The 20,269-nt window shown below is 38.1% G+C and overlaps 1 protein-coding gene across 1 annotated transcript in view; it reads left to right on the top strand.

Moving 5' to 3' along the window:
* The window catches only part of PTPRM (protein tyrosine phosphatase receptor type M), a 423,056-nt gene that overhangs the window by 255,914 nt on the left and 146,873 nt on the right, over positions 1-20,269 (top strand). The window contains exons 12-14 of the mRNA XM_088524079.1: positions 12-285; positions 1,447-1,483; positions 5,923-5,997. Of these exons, the coding sequence (XP_088380205.1) occupies positions 12-285; positions 1,447-1,483; positions 5,923-5,997 (386 nt within the window). The remainder of the gene's footprint in view (positions 1-11; positions 286-1,446; positions 1,484-5,922; positions 5,998-20,269) is intronic.

The following is a 20,269-nucleotide window of genomic DNA, read 5'->3' as shown; positions in this document are numbered from 1 at the left end:
TAAACTCTTAGTGTCTATCAAATCGTTGTTGAGGAAGAGCGCCCGCGGAGGACCAAGAAGACGACCGAAATCCTGAAGTGCTACCCCGTGCCCATTCATTTCCAGAACGCCTCCCTCCTGAATTCCCAGTACTACTTTGCTGCAGAGTTTCCAGCCAACGGCCTGCACGCTGCTCAGCCTTTCACCATAGGTGACAACAAAACTTACAGTGGCTTCTGGAACACACCGCTTCTGCCTCATAAAAGCTACAGCATCTATTTTCAAGCCGCAAGCAGAGCCAATGGGGTAAGTCTTATGACAGGTGTGGGTTGATATGGTGTTTAGTGGGAAAAAAGGGTGATTGGCAGCAAGTAGTGAGATGCCCAATTTAGTTGCTAATGAGAAAATAAAGTAACCATGAAATTTAACACGTTGAGTTTGAAAAATAACAGTTTTCCTAACACAGTATCACTTAATGATTAAAGGTTACAAGAAGGAGGAGGAGAAAACACCACATTTTCTCAACAGACAGTAGGCAAAGTAGCACATTACCGTTCCGCCTTATTGTTGTCTCAAAGCTGTCCAGCGAGTCTGTGTGCTCAGACTTCTTTCTTTCTTTCTTTTTGTTTTTGTTTTGTTTTGTTTTGTTTTTGCTTTAAAGAGGAAAGTGTTATGGTTCTTTTCATTAAGTGTAAGCCAAACTTGATATTGGATTTCAGCACATCTGTCTCGGTCTGTCCAATCCCATTACCTTAGTTTATAACAGTTTGACCTCCCGTTTCCTCGTTTGCTTGTCTTGAGTGAATTAGAGCCCAACTATTTCCCCCCATTTTGCACACAGTGAAAGAAAAATAAGTAGATGGAACTGAAATAAAAAGTATGTAAAAAGGCCTTTGCAGATCATCTTTCAACGGGCTAATTCTTCCTGGAATTGTTTTTCATTTCCTGGACAGACCTACCCAGAGCCCTTCAGTTCTTGATAAGCCTTGGCTGTGTGCACTGACAGCCTGGAAATGTTTTCTGCCAGATCCCATAATGATCCCTTTGCACAGTGCACTAACAGAAGAGCAATGTGAAACACCATTGATTATTTTTCTTTCCTAAATTGTCTAGAGTGATGCTTACAACTATACTTATCTGTAAGAAAAAGAAAAATCTCTCAAGGTCATTAAGTTGCCAAAGGAAAAGCACTGAATACTTGCCTGTGTTCTTGTGAATATCTTTCACATATTTCTACTTTTGAAGTAATGTTAAGAGAGATGTTTATATAAGATACCCAAGCAGATTAGATTTTGTTTGCCCAAACTATGAAACGACATTGGAATTCCTTAGGAAGTGGTTAAATATGTAATGAGGCACATTAACACTTTCATCGCATTTTATCAATACTTTTAAGAATAGAATCATAGATGACTTCCTGTGCTTAGAAACACAAAATGTGACCTTTTTCCTCTTTATTTAACACAGGAAACCAAAATTGACTGCGTCAGGGTAGCCACAAAAGGTATGTTCATATTGTGTCGTGTATTCTGCTTTTCAGGCTGTTGACCTTTCCGTCACGTGGTCCTTATAAATTTCCAGAAATATCTATATTACTAAAAGGCATCACTAACCCTGTTACAGATTCATTCGCATCTATAGCTGAGATTTAGGAAGTTTTTTTGCTTGTTTGTTTGTTTATTTTCAATAATAAAAATATTATTCACTATTAGTTGTCTACTTGAACACATTTTCAATATGCTCTGTGGGTTTTTATATGATCTCACATGAAATATTTTGGACATTGTTATGTACAGTAGAATTACAAAATTGCCAATTGCATACTGGCTGCTCATACATCAGTAATGAAAAATTACACTTATTCATAAGCAATTATCTTAATTGCTTTATAAAAGAAAAGTGGTGGAATCAAGCTCTTCATTTTCATGGTATAGATCAGCTCTATTTATTAGAAAATCTCACCCACTTGTGAGACAAGTCTGTATAACTGAGACAGCACAAGTTACAGGCCTGATCCCTAAACAGGAGAGACAAAGCGAAATGCTGATATATTTTATTTTCAAGGCAAGGAATTGTCTGTTATTGTCTTGGTAGTGTCAGCTTTTTGGTATCTATAGCTGGTGATAAATATCAAGGCCTAGAAAAGAAACGATGGGAGAGCATGATTATTTGGAGATTGTAGCAGAGGAAAATGAAGGGAAAACCAGCCATGAATAGAAATAGTTAGTTCTGCCTTCCATTTTGAGCACCTGGTAAGAGTATGAAACAAAAATTTCTTCAGCCCTGTACTACTGTTGCTTTTGGAAGATGAGGCATATCTCAAAGTGCCTGTCTGTAACATAACAGATCCCCTCATTGACCCCTGCTACGTAGACTTCTCAATTCAGCCACCACCCCCATATTTAGATAAGATAGATGGAAATCTCATTTATTAGAAGTAACTGAAATGGCAGCGTATAGTTCTCTGTGTTGAAAGTCTGTCCATCTCTTGTAGAACAAATACATTTCTATGGCTATTTGGTTTGTTTTATGTATTTTTCAACAATGAAGGAAATAAATACACTTTTATTTCTGAAATACTAAATTACTACTTACTGGAGCAAACTTTCAATGTCTTCACTGAAAAACAAAGCAGTGCAGAAGAGACTGATTTCAAATAAAAATTAAATATTAATAAACAATAAAAATTGTTTTCTGGGAGCACCAGTGATGCCAGCAGTGGATTACATCCCCTCAGAAATCATCCTAGGTGATTAGAGTCGTGATTAGATTTATGAGAATGTTTTACATTATTTGCAGATTTGGAGATTTAACCACTAGTAGATGTTCAACCATTTCAATTACTTGACTGACCGAAAAATCTTACTGTATCATCTCATGTGCCAAGTGAGGTAACTTTATGGATCGGAATAGCTTCCATAGCAACAAGGTACCTTCAGGAGATCTGCTTGGTGAAGGAGATGTGAGAAATGCAGTTCTTATCTGAAACAAATCTCCATACCTTTCTGTTTCAAAAGCACATTTCAGACTTCATCATCTCTTTGTGAAGCCTGTGCAATGATGTGAAGGGTAGCTGTGAGAGCTTTGAAACAAGAGGTGGTTCAGAGGACAATTAGTCCTTGAGACCAGGCTTTCTTGAGGGGCTTCTTTGAAGCATGTATTACTATGCTTATAAACTTAATAACTCTATTTCATTTTTAAGCTACATTTTTTTTCAAATAAAATGAACACATTTTAATAATAGAACATCAATCACACCTATCTGTACAGATTTTTTTTTTCCTTTAGAACTAACAGAGATGTTTAAAAGAGACTTCTCATCCAAGGGCTAGAAAAAATAGCAAACACGTCTCACGCCTATAGGTCCCAGGATGCTCCAGCTGCAGTTGGGAGAGGCAGGATTGCTCCGTCCCGCTCACTCCATTGCAGCCGTCTGCCGTGGCAGGTAAACAGGGCAGAACAGACTTAGCTCTGGCACCATCAGCACGTTAAATAACTAATACAGGAGTGCATTGTCTGTATCCCGGGGCACGATCCCTCCGCTCTTAGCAATAAGCCCCGGTTTCCAGCGGGTTTCGTGACGACCGCGCAGGCACGAGGCAGGAAGCTCCGTAAGCTGCGCCGTGTGCCCGCCGTGCTGATCTGTGCATCGTGGTGCTTTGCACGCAGAGAGTTGCAAACACTCCCCGTTGCAACATGCAGTTTTTGTGTGCAGATAAAATTTCTGATATATATATATATACTGGCCTTAGTTATCCTTGATAATTCAGGTTTAGGTTTTTTAAAGCTAAGGGGAAGCCTCGCTTTAGAATGGCTTTAGGCTATTCATCCCATCTAAAGCAGGCCCTTTTAAAATAAGACCTGATCCTGAGAATAATTATATGCTCGAGTAGGCCACCAGAGTTGGCAGAGATACTCTAAACTGTAACACAGTGTGTGGAAAACCACGTGCTTTAAGAACCTCATCCATGCCACTGTGTACCTAATTGTGAGCACCTACTGACAGGCTTCTTGTTAGAAAAGCACAGCCTGCCTCTAGTGGGTCAAAGGCATGTGTAGGGTCTGTAGCAGGATGCTATTTAATAATTATAATTTGTATATATATAATACCATCCGGTAAATCCTTAATTTGAAAACATTTTTAAAATGCTTTTGTTTTGTGACCATTACATCCGAACAAATAAAACCTCTATCACATATGGCTTTTTAGAGATCATATAAAAATCTTGGTTGCAAGGAAGGTAATTGTAATTTAGGATCAGAAACGGGGTAGTTGGTATAGCTGAAAGATCTTGTCGTGCTTCTGCAGAGGTCAAAGGGAACTTCTGCCACTGACTGTGCTAGGAGAGGGATCAAACACCATATTCCTATGGTGCAGAATTTTGTGATCTTAGTTTTCGGTAGAGAAAGGTTTCTAGAATCTCTGTATTCGGTACCAGTGTGGAGACTGCAGGGTTTCCAGTCCCATTCTTTGTGACAAGATAAACAAACAAACAAACAAAAAATCAAGGAGAGATTTTCATACCTCTGGTAATAAAGGTTGTTGTATTTTCTGTGAAATATGGCTTTCATATACCTACTCTTTCTTCAAGCTAAATGACTGTAAAATCTCAGCAGGCGTAGCTGAAAACATCCCCAAGTCCCTCTAAGTATATTGCTATCAACTTTGTGGTACTTTGTGATTTATATTAAGACTATATTTCCTGATATGACTTACAACACTGTCTGGATAGAGACATCTTGGCTATCTCCTAGGATCCCAGCTCTCAAGAGGGAGACATTATTGTTCTAATTTTGCAATATTGGGAAGCTTTCATTAATTATGAGAGAGAAAAGAATATTACAATATTTTAAATCCAATAGCTACGATACTCTAACAGCTACCATCAACACTGCATTTCAGTGTTGCAGAGGGATATTTCAAAATATTATGCAGCAGCAGTTTTGAGTTTAATTGTCTGCAGATGGTGGATGATCTATTTTCCTTACTCGTTGCCACATTTCTAATAGCACCCAGGCTGTTCTATGTAAATTAGTGATCTTTCATATAATCTTGTCCTTAATTTTCCAATATTTTTTCTTTACATCATTCTCCAGCTGCATCATGTTTGATCTGACCTTTTAATTTTGGTATATTCCTTAATATTTATCATAGTGCATTTAACCATTTAGAGACCAATCATAGAATTAATGACAAACAAAGAAATATGAACTTCTGTTAATGTAAGCTATGGTAAGAGTTATCTTTACCAGTCAGAGATTGTTCAACTGTGGTAGAAAAGACAGAATACCACATACCCACAGACAATTCACACTTTTTGACTTTCTTCTGAGGAGAATATGAACTTATTCAAAACTCGTACCCCAAGCAGTTATACACATGCATGACTAAAACAGTCGCTGATCATCTTTTGTATGCTGAAAGTGAAGTGTATGACATGCAGTGTTTGTGTTTTCAAATCAAAGATCTAAATAGGTACAGCAAAAATGTATCTTAGCTAGTTCAAGAATATTCTGTATGGAGATTATATTCAAGAGAAATAAAGGAAAGTGTACTATGATGAAATAAGAAAATGAAAAGTGAAATTAGTAGGGGTTACCCAGAGAAATTAAAGCTAGAGAATATGAATAAGCAGCTAACTTTCATTTAGGAAGCACATCGAGAGCAGAGCTAAACTGTCTCCAGGTTCCTCAAATCACTATATGCAAATAATGTGCTTTGATTCCTCTTGCTGAATGAAAGTCACATAAAAAAGCTCATTAATATCACAGAATAACCAAACTAACGCCTGAAAAAGAATTTGTGGGTATTTTTTTTAATTTATTTATTTATAAGAGATTTAGACAATAAACTAATGACCAAGGTTCTTCTTGCTGGCCTAGCTTCAGTCTGGCTCTTTTTTCCCTCATGCATGCTGACCTGGAAATCTTCCTTTGCCTTAGCTGCGATAATCGTGACCCAGCTTACAACACCATACATTCGCATCGCCCCTGCTGCAGGCGACGACCAACTAACAGGTCAGATGTTCAAGTACAGACAAGTCATCATGCCCATTTTCGTCTCATTTTCCCTGGCTCCTCCTCCCTCATAGTTTCTTCATTCTCTGCTTGTAGAGTTTTCTGTCTTAAAAGTTTCTTTTTTGTTCGTAAGTTTCTCTTCAGCTCCATTAAATTAAACTATGTGCTTGGCACCCCAACTTGGGCACCCATCCACGTATGTACAACCTCGCTGCATGTCTCCATGGTGTTTGTGGTCTGTGGAATGTTCCTTCAAGCCTGATGTTGTGGCCTTGCTCCATTTGTAAACTCAGTCAGGGTTCAAACAAACAGAGACATTTATCTGTGTACCTGTTAATTTTTTTTTCTGTGTTATTAGACCAAGGCACTAGGATATCTAGATAATTTATTTGGAGCTCTAGAGTTGCATGTGTAAGTTAGAATAAATATCTTGTGCTAATGGATTTTTTTCTACTGCAGATTGTTGGGGAGATCGTATTTTCTAGCAGCATTTCAATATGCATAAAATTAAAATAAAAGTCACACTGATTCCCTTTTAATTATATGAGATATGGACTCCAGACTTAAAATAAAATTACCTAGGAAGTGACTTGAGTACTTGAACAAAATTGTAAGATTTTTAAAAATAACTATCAAAGTAAATTCACTGCACAAGTGAGACAGTGATCAGACTGAGAGTTGCTTGAAGTCAAGTTTAAAATATAGCAGAAAATCTTTATGAACTTGGGGAAATGATTCATTTTGCTAGAAAATAAACAGTTCATAAAGCTTTAAGGGATTTGAAAACTTTTTATTTTCAAATAGAAGAAAGTGCATTAAATTCTCTGGAATCTGAGGTGAGTTTGATGGAATATATAACAGGGAAAGTTAGTCAGAGTCCCACTAGCATTTAGCATGTGATAGTGTAGTTACTTGGAAAGCATCTAAATGCAGCTACCACGGTGTCTAGGGGGCCAGGACATGCTCAGATGTTTAACATCTGCACAGTGTTGTAGTCAATAAAAGACAGTTAAATTATTCAGCTTAAGATAAAAGGATTAGTGATTTCTTTGCTATGGTGTTTTACACCGTGCTCAGTGTTGTAAAAGCAGAGCTGAGTGATACATAATGCCCACGTTACCACATCAATCAAGACTAAATTGTTGCATGTGTGTTTGTATTATGTAATAACACAAGAACTAACCAAAATAATGTATTTAGACAATGCTAGGAAGCACTAGCTTGTTCTTCTTACTGCTCTGGCAAAAAGACTCTCCCTATACATTTCTTTATCTCAATTATTTTTCACTTGAGAACACAAGTAAAAATGTTGAGGAGACCAGCAGCATCTTTTCCATATCCTTGAACTTTAACAAGTTCCGATTTCTTTATCACAGGATTCAAATAAGCTTATCTATTTTTTCCATTGGGAGAGGTAAATATTTTTCTTCTCTTTCTTTTATTTTTTTTAATGCAAAACTTGGTAGCTATAGAATCTAGGCAGTTATGCCTCCTGTGAAAAAGGGAAATGATGATAGTTGTTACAGCGAGAGGACAGAGACACGGTGTAGTGCCAGGCAGCAGAGGATTTATTTGGTTGCTTTCTCAGCGGGGGCCCATAGCATTGGGCCTCCTTGTCTGCCAGATCTGTGATTTTTATTTGCTTTTTAAAAAAACTTGGTTATAACAGAAACTAATTTGTTTAATGAAAGAGACGATACCAAGTGATAATGGTAAAACAACATTCTTGGCTGTCCGGCATGTGAAATGTAGTATAAACCCTCTGAATTCCTCTCATCATTTTGATAGCCTCTTTTCATGCTCTTTTCATGCCATGTGGTCAAAAGGGAGGAAACTTTTTCCTCGGGAGCCTTGAGTACATTCATGCTCAGCTGCCACAATTACAGTAGGGAGTGAGGAAAACTTCCAGCGTGGTGGGCCCCATGACAGCCCCATGACAGTTCCCAACAGGAACTGAACATTTTTTGCAGAGCCTGTCTGCTCGGAGGCCCTCAGGCCGTCTTTCCCACCTCAGGCTACTGAGGCAGAAATGGTATCTGCTGTGTCCGTGAGGAACCCAGGGCTGGACTGCACGTGGCGGAGCAGGGAATGGTACACGTTATCCCAACATTTTTCTCCTCTGGTTACGCAGACTGTGGAAAGAATCTAAATGCCAAAGGACTCCTGTACGTGGAAGTATAGGAGTGCTGTTGCCATCTGCAGTTACTGCAAGGCTTACAGCTCTTGCTGTTAAGTAAAGCTGCAGAGAACTTTCTGTTTAATTCTATTTAATGCCTTTTCCTCTGCGCCAAAGTAATCAGATCTGAGACCAAGAAATGGCTTGTATCTTTTAGCGCTTGAGATAGATACATAATTAGAGGTGAGGAGGGCAGCACTGGGATTTTCTTATTTTCTGAAGCAAAGTTGAGGGAAATTGCTGCGTGCATAATGAAAATCTAAATCTTGGCCACATTCCTAAGTGCTTTGGAAAGGTCTTCTTTTTCCAGGAGAAGGTGATAGGATGATAGACTCAGCTTTCAAGCTACTTCTGCTCCCAGACAGTTTCCTCACCCTCATCATCAACTCAGCCTGGTCCATCTGGTACAGTTTCTAAACCATGCAGTATTAGCTTCACTTTGTCCTTCCTTCATAGAATCACAGAATGCTTAGGGTTGGAAGGGACCTCTAGAGGACATCTAGTCCAACCCCCCTGCACACGCAGGGTCACCTAGAGCACGTGGCACAGGACTGCATCCAAGCGGGTTTTGAAGATCTCAGAGAAGGAGACTCCACAACCTCTCTGGGCAGCCCGGTCCAGGGCTCTGTCACCCTCACTGTTAAAAAATTTTCCGTAAGTTCCTGTGGAATTTTTGGTGCTTCAGTTTGTGGCCATTACCTCCAGTTCTGTCAGTGGCCACCACTGAAAAGAGACCAGCACCATCCTCTGCACTCCCTCCCTTGAGGTACTTATATACCTCCCTCTTCCTCGTATAAAAATGATTTCCAACTACAGGATTAGCTGCTATTCCCCTTAAATATCTTGACAGCCACTCAATACTCCTTTGGAGCCTCTAGGAAAGGGAAATTTTCCTTCCTGTAGCAGTTAAATGCATACAATGTCTTTTGGTGTATAGGATTACATGCTGTAAAGGCAACTGTGCAGTTCCTATTCTTACAAGCCAAAATAAGCAAATAAATCTAGTTAGTGTTAGTGAGTACATTATTATTGTTGATTCAATAACATATTAACTCAGGAACTCAGATCTGGGGGATTGTGTTTATTTTTCCGTGTTAACCTTGCAAAAGTTAACTGACTTGAAATCCACTTAATTGACCCATATTCTCCAAGAGATAGGGGTAATATCTGAGTATCTAACATACGTTAGCCAGAAGCAAGGAGTATGTATACGCGAAGCACTCCTCTGTCAGATCCTCATGAGATCATCTCCACGTTCACATAAATGCAGTTTTATTATATGGTAAACCATTAGCAAAAAAGTTATCACTTATATAACAGGAGCGACCGAATTACCTTGGCTTTGAAATAGAAGAACAAATCCAAGTTTTTGAGAAAGCATGAAAGTGTTTGCAGTTTGCTTCACTATTTTGTAAGAAATGCTTCATGTAATACTTTGAAACTGGCCATATTTGGCATTCACTTGGCCCTCGTCTATTTTGTTCCGTCTGCATTCTGATAAAATAGCCTGCTTGGAATTATGATTCGGGTGTTCATTCTTTCAGACATTTTCATAATTGTTGAAATATGTCTGAGCTACTTATATTTAAATTAAAATATTTCCATTTGTAATTTAGTGGAGCAGCCAGTCCTTTCCTAGATACTATTAAGACTGATTTCCATAAAACACCCTTTTTTACTACCCACTGTTAATTACAAATGCAGCTGGAAATGTGAGTTCTATATAGTACAGTCTCCATAAATGAAATACTTTGTACAATTCAGATATAACAGGATGTCAGAAGGAGCAGATTAGCTGCTGCTTAAGAAGTGAGAAGAATTTTCTTTTAAAGGGAGTGACAGTCTTAATTTTTAAATGACTATTCTTAAAAAAAAAATCTTAAAATTTAAGAATTCTTTAAAATTTTATCCTACATACCTTCAGGTCTAGAAGAACAGCATATTTTACAATCATGCTAAAAGCAGACGTAAAAGTAATCCCAATTGGTATCTCCTCCCTTATGAAGTTATCAGCATAATAAAATAGACAGGTATCTTCAGATACAAAATTCAATCCGTAAGATTTATTACAGTAGTCTGGGTCAGATTCTGTTCTCAGACATGTAAATGTTAAAAAAAAAAAAAAGAACTGAAGTCATTGCTTAAATTGCAGCTTCGTTTAAATTTTGTGTTATCAAGATATTTACTGTAGATTTGTGCTGCATTATTGACCATATAGTTTATTAACACAAAAAGTAGCAGCATGACCTTGAGAAGGACTGCTTTCCTATTTATCTAGCTTGCTGGATAGAACTAGATGATTTCTTTCGCAGTATTTGTGGCCTCTCCTGTACAACGTAACACATTTGTGGTGTAGCAACAAGGGCTGGACAGACTTTCAAATTCATTTTCCTCCATCCTGACTTATTGCCTTTGGTATCTTCTGACATGATGGAACTCGAAGGGCTGTTTGAGTTAACTGAGAATCGACGGTTTCCTAGTCGGACACTGCAGCGTTGTCTGTAGCAACACAGCTATGTGCATGTGTGAATGTGGGATGAACGGTGCATTTTAGGAGTTTGTTCATCTCCTAATGCTTCTGAACATAGCACCCATTTAGATCAGTAGCAGTTAAGCATAATCTTCAAGGAGAGATTGATCACCTAGATGGTGTCACGTCAAAGTGGTCCTACAGTGCCACTGCAAGGCCAAGCGACAAGGAAAGCAGAGCAAGAAGGGGTTGGACCCCGCAAAGTGAAATTCTGAGGCAGTTTTTGTGCTGTGGCACCAACATTTGTTGTGTTGGTTGTTCAAGGATTCTCATCCTGCGTGTTCAATTGGGCGGAATGTAAAGCACAGGGAAATCTTTCTACTTTCTGCAACACCAGCTGAGTGCATTTTAATGGGCTGGAGTGTCACTTGTGATTTATTGCCCTTTTTTGTTCTTTTATGTGTTGTATTTGTCATTTTTGCAATGGCAGTTTCATCTATAGAACAGTATAGTTACAAGAAAATGTTAAGGGCATACAGGAGTGCCATGGGAGCTACTGTTTCCTTTTGCCTTTTTTTTTGGGGGGTACACTTCAGTCAAATAGCAAGTTTTCTTTTTTTTAAAACAGAGCAGCCAAAGCGCGTAGTATTTAAACATAAATAGATTTTCCACAGAACACCTGAATAAGAGAGCTAAGGTTAAAAAATTATATGGAGAAGGCCCAATAATAATGCTGATAACCATTTACAAATGCTGAAATAACCAACCCAAAATATGAAGGAATAAATCTCAGGACGGGAGGCCCTCGGAGCCTTCGGAGCCAGCAACTCCGCACGCTTGGGACAGGAACACTTGGAGAAGGTCCCGTGAACTGGAAGGAAGCATGAATCGTTCCTTGTCCTTTAGGAAGGACTGAGCAGCCTAGTGGGTTAGATTTTGTCCTGTGAGAGCAGACACCACCTTTTATTCAGAAGAATCAAACAGCTGTGTGCCACCGAGTCAAGTCAGTGGTTGCAGGAGCTGTGTTGTCCCTCAAACACCAACGACCTGATTTGGAAATTTGAGCATTCTTGTCATAGCTGAATATGATCCAAAGTGCCTATTATCTCTTTAGTGAAGAGACAGAAACAAAATTTAGCTTTAGACACTAAAGATGTGTCTGTTTTTTTCATTCTAACTTGAAAAATGATCTCTTTGCCTAGCAATTTGTCATCTTACATAGCTATCCACGAAGGTGTTCAAGGGTTGTTTTGGGGTTGGGTGTTTTTTTTTTGGCTGTGTTTTCTTAATGTCATAATGGAAACTGGTGACATAAAAAACAATCATAAAGATGAAAATATGAATGAACTGACCAGGGTAAACACTAACAAATTTGAGGAATTTGAGGAATCTCTGCCATCTGTGTGGCACAAATCAGCATCACATCTAATCCAAAACATTTCAGCTTCAGCAATCTATAGAGAGGCAGAAAATGCAAAACAAAACAAGATCATTAATTAATATTTTAGAGAATGGGTCTGTGTTGTATACAGAAGAAATGAAGTCTGTTACTTCATTTCTATATAAAAAAAAGATGTCTCTGATAGTTATGTTCAAAGCTGAACATGTTTTGCATGTACCACAATGAAAAATTAAGGAGAGACAAGGGAAGAGTCAGAAATTCAGAGACATAATTGCTATCTAAAAAAAGTATGAGTTCCATTGTTTCCCATCTGTAGTTATTGACTGTATTCATAAAATGCTAAGCAATTAGAATTTTCATTTGAAAGAAAATGTGGGACCTGTTTGGGCAGAATAACCTTTAGTTCTGAAGTACTAAAAATCTGGTGTTTGTATCACCAGGGATTTTGATAAACATGCAATGCAATATTACATGGATTACATCTATATGAATATGGAGACTAACATTACACTGTGCTAAGGTTAAACAGAGCACTCTTACATGGAGCTGAGTATTATCATTGACTTAAATCAAGGGACGCAGGACTTTAGGCAAAATAATGTTTCAGCAATTCACATAGTTTCTAGGTTCCATGAAATATCTGAAATTTTAATAAACATATACACGACATTTATTGACCTGGAGTAATATCTGAACATGTTGCAAGTCATGAGTATAATTGTTCATTGGATTTCCATACTTCCTTCTCCAGAAATCATACTGAAAATGTCCTTCTGTTCAGTAATGGAAGTTAGACTGTGAGACTCTTATAGGCATTCAAATAAGTGTTTGTACTTGCTTATTTTACCAAAACTATGAACTTTGATATCCTTTTCCTAGTGGTTATTGCTGACAAGAAGTTTCAGTGTAAATAGTTCAGAAGTTTATGTGTAAATCGAAAATTCCTGTGCCAATGACAGCTAAGGGATAGTTTTGCATAATACCATGTGGAAGGTGCTGTCTCACATGGGTTTAAGCAAAGATCAGGGGAAATAACAGGGGTTTTACATCTACTTTATCTTTTGAGTTCAGCTCTGAAACTCAAGGGGTCTTCTGGGGTCTGAACTGAACAAGATATTCATGAAACCTTGCTGAATCAAATTGGTCATATTTTGCATTTTGCAATATGCTGTCATTGAATTAGACAGCTTCTGTTTGTGAGTAAATGTGGCAATAATTAAAAGTGATATGAAAAGGACAGAAGAGAAAAATGACTATTTAAGGCATTCTTAATCAAATATGACAGTTCTGAGATTTTCCTTTAACCTCTGCAAACTGCAGGAAATATACGAAAAATGAAATGCAAATCAGTGATAATCAGTTATGCATTCAGAAGAGGCCTAGTCTATTCTTGTCCCTATACTAGATTCTTCCTTCATCTAGCATTGGCTCAGTTAAAACTTCTTTTTTTATTGGCAGTACTGTAAATGGTTTTGAATTGTGAACAAAGGCCTTGTGTTGGCAAAAAGACAGAATTCTGTGAAATTATTGTGCCTTTCTTGTGCTGCTTCTCATTTCCAGTTCCTCTAACCAAGATTTCTCTCACAAAACAGTATTTTTAAATACATTTTGTGTTAGGGTTGTCTAAAGGGTTGTCTTTTGTTCTGCTTTTAATAAGTTTATCATAAATATGTTTTACTTTTCTATATGCATCATCATATATATGCTTTCATTTGAAATGTGAATTATGTCATACTTTACTCTGAGAAAAGAGGTAGGTGGTGGGTGATGAAAGGTAAATTCTTTGAGAGGGACTGTTCCCAAAGAACACTTCAAAGGGAATACAATGGAGAAGGGGCTCGTAATGGAAATCAGCAAGAATGTCAGCCTCATCTGTGAGTCAGTGACAGTGTAGACTCAAAATTACATTGATGCACAGTCTTAAAACCTTGGTTTGCTTTGCTGTATTGTCCATTGTCCTCACCCTCTCCAGATTCCTCCTAACAGTGAATTTACCTTCAGCCTTCACTGACTTCCCACTTGGATCAGTTCATTAGTGCTCCTGAAGTTAAATCCCCATGGCAGCAGCATCAGAGGATGATATTTTACTGCAGTTTTCATATTAATCAGTTTCCATGCTTGAATGGTGGTTCCTTGCATTCATGAGTGGAAAATGAAATAGTTGCATGTGTCCATGTCTAGAAAGTCTAGTTCTAAATTTGAATTTCACCTTGAGTAACTCAGCTGCAGAAGTGTTGGATCTTTTCTCAACTGTGATCTGACCTCATGTCTCCTTTGCCTGATGGAGGCCAGCTGAGTACAAGCAGATACTTCAGGTAGAGTCTTTTTTTTTTTTTTTTTCGGATATGCTGCCATGGCCTCTCCTTTTGCAGAGATAGGGATCTGTGATGTGCACCATTGTGGCTGCTGCTTTAGCCAACTCCATACAGAGTGGGGTTGTGTAAAGACATAAGCAGACTTTTCTCCTAGAACAAATTTAAGTGGAAGGATCCTTTAAATACTTAAGTATCTGAATACTTAAGGTTGCAAAGTATATTTATATTTCTTCGTAGGATTTTTTTTTTTTTCCAAAGAACAGAGTAATTTTTTTCTGTGCGTTCTATACTGGTTATTGAATTCTGGATGCAGTGAAGGCTGCTGAATATAGCTTAGGCATCCCTTAATGATCTTAGCACTTTTGAAGTGCCAGAACTTAAGTGTCTCTTTCTGTACAAGTGTAGACTTTCAACTGTAGGTTTGCCCACTGGAGAGGAAATTTCTATAAATTCTAGATATATTTCTTTAGTTGGGAAAAGAATAGTTATTAGGAATATTTGTTTTTCTGGGGAGAAAAGCTATCAAGTCATGCTTGCTTGTTTTCCTGCAAACCTTTTTTTTTTTTTTTTTTTTTTTTTTTTTCGTTTTTTTACTGCAACCTCCAGAAAAATCCTGTGTCGGGTGCCCAGGCTGAAAATCCCATTTAAAAAATAGCTCATTTGAGACCAGAAGATGTGTGTCAAGCTAGGAACTTTATTTGTTCTAGGCACATATTATAACGATTATTATTATCTTTTAACACAGATGTTAAAAACAGGCTTTTTGCTCATATGCACTAACATGAACCACTACCAGTGAGAGTAATGGTTCACTTGATAGTCAGCTAAATGAGTCATATTCACTGGTGAGGTAGTTCTTTGCATTTCTGTTCATGCAATTGTGTTGCTCATATTTACATTTTTGTAAAGAATATCGCAAACAGAATCAATAATTCATAATTACTGTTACACAGTGGAGCCTTATTTTGATAGTCCCTCTATAGCAGGGATCTTTTAACAAGACATGTTTTTTATGCTATTAAAAAACACCAAATAAACAATATACTAAATCAGCATAGCTGTCTTGTGGAAGTACAAAATTCTTTTTTAGGGAAGGAGGATCTCTGAGTAGCAATATGTATTGTAGCGAAGACCATAAGTCATGGAGGAGATGCTCCCTGCTAAAATATGGGTGCCATTTTCTCTATGTTCCAGACATTCAAAAAACAGATTTAGTCATAGGAGGGAGAACTGAGATATATTGATTTCAACACCCAAATGGCTTCAATGCTGAAAAAAACAGAATGAAAACCTAATCCCTGCCCCATGGAAAAAAAAAAAGAAAAGAAAAGAAAGCAATTTATACATAAGCACTTCCAAAAGAAGCCAGAAAACAGAAAGGAAAAATACTATAAAAAGAGAAGCAAAGCAGACCTTGCGCCAAGGCATTATAAAAACAAATACATTCAAGGCATAGGCTAGAGAGAAAAAAAAAATGCTGATCAAAACCACCTTCTGTCACAAATATACCCTGCCCACCAACACCTCATAACTTCCACCGTATGGACAAAAAAGCAGTACAGTTTCAAAGGAGAAACAGGAACATTGATTTGAAAGCTCGCAGCGATGAAGGGGAGGGAGAGCTTTCTCCCTTAGCTGGAGTTCTACCAGGAGTAATAAAACCAAGACTTTCGTTAGCAGAATACACACTGGCTAGCAGATGAGCACTGACTGCCAGCCACTTACAGTGTAAACAGACTAGCCAGGGTAGTAATTCATTTCATCTACAAATCTGTATGGGTTTTGGGTCTTCTCCAAGTCACAAATCCTGGCTCCTGGAATGAACTTGAAACTCAAACAGCACTTTCAACTGGCTTGGCTTTCCATAACAATGGCAGTGCTGCTATAGACCTAGAACAATGAATGTTGCGAGGGGGGAAAGTGCAGAGGAGATATGTGTGGGGGAAAATGGACATTTTCCACAGCTCTACCGTTTTCCACAACAGCACCATTCAGGTGTTAGCAGGCTGTGAGAAAGGGCCAGAGTCCCTGCTGATCACTCTGCATTTATAAGACAGACCTGCCTCTCTGGAGCACTCCCTTACATACCAGTAGCACAGACTCTTCAGGAAAAAAATTTATCCATGTACTTTCCTATTTTGTCATATTGCTCTTTCTGCAAGCCTCTTACTTTTGGCACCACTTTGTCTGCTTTTTGTACAAGAATCTTTATGTTATTCCCCTTGAAACACCCTGACCAAAGTCACCCGTAAAAACATTACTCTGTCCCTCAAATCATTGCTTCTGCTTGTGCTACTTACTGAAAATGCTGTGTGATGCTGACTGGCTACAAGAGCAGGAAGGATAGAGGGGTCTTACTTGGGTATTAGAAGGGCATTTTCTTAAGAGTATTTCTCTCCCTCTCTGACTTCTGGTTGCTACACCTGCCTATTACAGTGTGCCTCCATTCAATAGTAGGGTTTAGGGTGCTTTGCTATGTGTTTGCTCATAGCACAGTGGGGCTGCCACTTAATTTAGAGCTTCTGGGTCCTACTATCACGCAAATAACAGGGCGCAGTAGTGATAGTAGCCTTTGCATTCACTCCTGTAATTTGTGATGACCTGGATACGGTCAGACTCTTTAAAGCTGACTTCTCTGGTCTTTTCCATCCAGCTACTTCATGGCTGTGTCAGTAAGACTCTAGGGTGGATATTCAAAGGAAGCATCACACATCAGTGTCTCTTTTCTACCTTGTACCATTTTGCATGATTCTGGCCACCTAATCACAGTGCAGCTGTCACACAGGGGTATAACATCTCCGTTTCCTGGCCCTCTGTGCCAAGTAAGCTGAAAGTAGGTGCTGAGAAGTGATAATAGTTAAATCACACCACCTGCATAAGAATTTGATTGCACGCCTCACCTCGGGAGGATGTGAATCCTTGTAGGGCGATCATTTACTTCAGATAGAAACAGTGGGATATTGCTAGTTTTTGTGTAGTATGGGTCAATAGTTAATATAAAAAAATAATGAAGGTAAGTTAGCTTTACTGGAGACCAAGACAATCTAACAGTATTATTACCTTAAAGCTTTTAAGTTGTCCTTTACATCTGTCACTGGAACAACTACGAGTGAAATTCAGTTAGAAGAGGCTTGACAGTGCCTTATCAAGCAAGCACCTTTTCAGAAGTCAAGGCTGCAGGAAGAAAGTGAAAAAGCAGCAACTGTGATCGCCCTTGAGTGGGAGAAATCAAATGAGGCCAGTTTACTATATTAAAGGAAGGGATTGTTTATTGACTGCAATAGAAGGAAAAAATGTCCGGATTTTATTAAAATTGCTTCAGACAAAACAATCTATAGCTAGTCTTTGGTAGTTGTAGCTTTTATTGTATTCCTTTGTTTGTAAATAGGACTAGCAGCTCCAGGCTGTTGTGCCAGGGTTATTTTGATGGTAATTTTTTTTCATACAGTGACCTAACTACCTTTTTATAGAAGGCAGTTCATCAATATTGTAAAATCAAGTCCAAACTTTGTTAATTCAAAAAAAAAAAAAAGAGAGAGAGAGCTTTTGTTTAATTTGGTGGAGCTCCATTTCTGTTACTACAGAAAATTCTTACTGGTTTTGAAAAGTGAAAGGAAACAAGTTTGCCTAGTTTAAGGGAATGGTGTTTTGCTTGCTTGTTTCACTCAGTCCAGAGTCTTTGATTCCATGTTCTTGAGTAATAGTTAAACTCTTCTATCCCTAAACTACCTACAGAAGATTACTGCTCATAAGCTTTTGGTTTGGATCAATAACATGGCACTTTTGTGCCTTCTGAATCACAAAGCAAAGTGAAATTTCCCATTGAAGGAAATTGCAAAACAATTTTCCCCAAAGGTCAAATTATTTCTATGTTAATACCAGACCTGTGTATCCTGGCTGAGAACTAGAAATGCTTCAAAGATTGAGGATTTTTTTTTTATTACCCTGTTTTTTAAGCCCTTCCACCTTTTACTCTCTCTTTTAACCCATCATTTGAATAAGGCTACAACAGCAGGAATTTCGCTGGATGAAATAATTTAAGAATTCACATGGCAGAAGACACTAAATATTAGTGACTAGAATAGAATTCACTTCAAAATCTAAAGAGGCGTTAGATGCTGAAAAGTGGCAGAGTAATCACTAAACTTCAGAAAAGAAGATTTCAATATAAAGAAGAGGCTAGATGAAAAGGTCTGAGAGTCAAAAATAAGTGAGGTAAAATCTATAGGCATCTCATGGATCCTACTTACAAAGATAATCACCGAGTCTTGTAAGGTACTGAACAAAAGGGGAACCATGATGGAAAGGCATAAATCAGGCCGGCTGAATGACAGTTTTTCTAGGTTAAGAAAAAACCTAGGTTTAAGAAAAAAGAAGGGAAAGATGTTTCACATTTGCAAATCTAACTGTAGGGAAAGCTGCAAAGAATGGGCAATAAATATGTACAAGGGAAATTGGAAGAGCCGAGATTAATTGGAAATGTGAATAGCTAAGGGTATGGAATCAAACTATGTTACTGTCCTTCAGGTTCATCAGGAAGCTCGTTTTGCTCGTGTTTGTTGTATGTTGAGGTTTGTCGAGATGTAGCAGATGTCTCTCTGTTTTTCACTCCTAGCAGGAAGCTCTGCAGTTTGTTCTCGTCAAGTTAGGGCTTTCCAAAATCAGCTCCTTAATCCTTTTCAATCAGACAGGAAGCATTTCCCTGTCCCTTCATTTCCTAAACAGATCCCTTGAGCTATCCTACACCCATGACTTTTAAGTGACCTCTGTACAGGTGGACCACAATATATTTGTTCATTTTGCCCAGATTATTCTAAATCTGCTCCCCTTGATGGACTCAGTGAGAAAGAGAGGTTGTTCAGCAAGGTTCAACTCAGGCTGAACCTGCATAGAAGAGTGAAATCAAAAGTCTGAAATTAAAACAAACAAAACCCCATAAGCCATCAAGTCCAGTGTTGTAAGGACAATACGTTGGCTTAGCTCGGCAGTTGACAGCAAAATGCAGTCTGTCATTAAAAATAGATGCTCAGACAGAGATGCAGAAGACCACTAGTCTTGTAGCTATTTACTTAAAAATCACTGTATCTGACAAACTGGTTGAATCAACAATGATAAACAGAATAAATACCAGGACTATAATATCATGATACAATAGTGGATAATTAATTATTTTTATATAGAAAAGTTGCATTTCACTCAGGTTTTTTAGAATGTGTCGGTACAGTCAAGTGTGTCAAGCAGACACACTATTGCCCAAATGGCAACCTTCATTTTTTTTTTCTAAAACCCGCAACAGTCCTTTTCCAAATCTCTTTTGAAATGATACAAATAAAATTAAAGGTGCGGGCTGACGTTACAGTTTTTCAGCTGACAAAGTGGATTTCACAACTTCTGCCCCTGGCTGCTGAGATCTCCAAACACAGTTTAGTTTTTGGCTCCCTGGTGCCAATGCGATTGTTGATGTGGACATGGTTAAAAGTAAATTGAAAAGTAGTTATGAAGGGAAAGACAGAGTATTACATTGGATCAAAAAATGTCTGTAACACAGGAACAGAAGAGAAATAAACTGCCAAGTTTTATCATAGCTAATGTACTTAAAGGTGTATTACTGTATATTAACACTATACTTATTAACACTATGCTTATTAAACATTTGGAAGAATAAATGTTGAGGCAGCAAATGTAGAAAGGGCTGCTAGGTAATTCAGGTTAATAGGATTCACACAAGACTGTGAGGAATTTCAGCAGGAACTGAACTAAACTGGCAGAACCAGCTCAAATTTGAGTTTTGAAAAATGCCACATTGTGTTCAGTGGAGGAAAACAGGAATTACCTGCAAGTCATAAAAGGTTCAAAATTCATCACTGCACTGAGGGTGGGAATGCAGCTTTCATAGGAAACTGCATCAG

Source organism: Tinamus guttatus, unplaced genomic scaffold (assembly GCF_059628265.1).
Source record: "Tinamus guttatus ecotype Peru unplaced genomic scaffold, ASM5962826v1 Tinamus_guttatus_pri_ptg000203l, whole genome shotgun sequence".
Taxonomy (NCBI): Eukaryota; Metazoa; Chordata; class Aves; order Tinamiformes; family Tinamidae; genus Tinamus; species Tinamus guttatus.
This window is presented reverse-complemented; position numbering and strand designations above follow the sequence as displayed.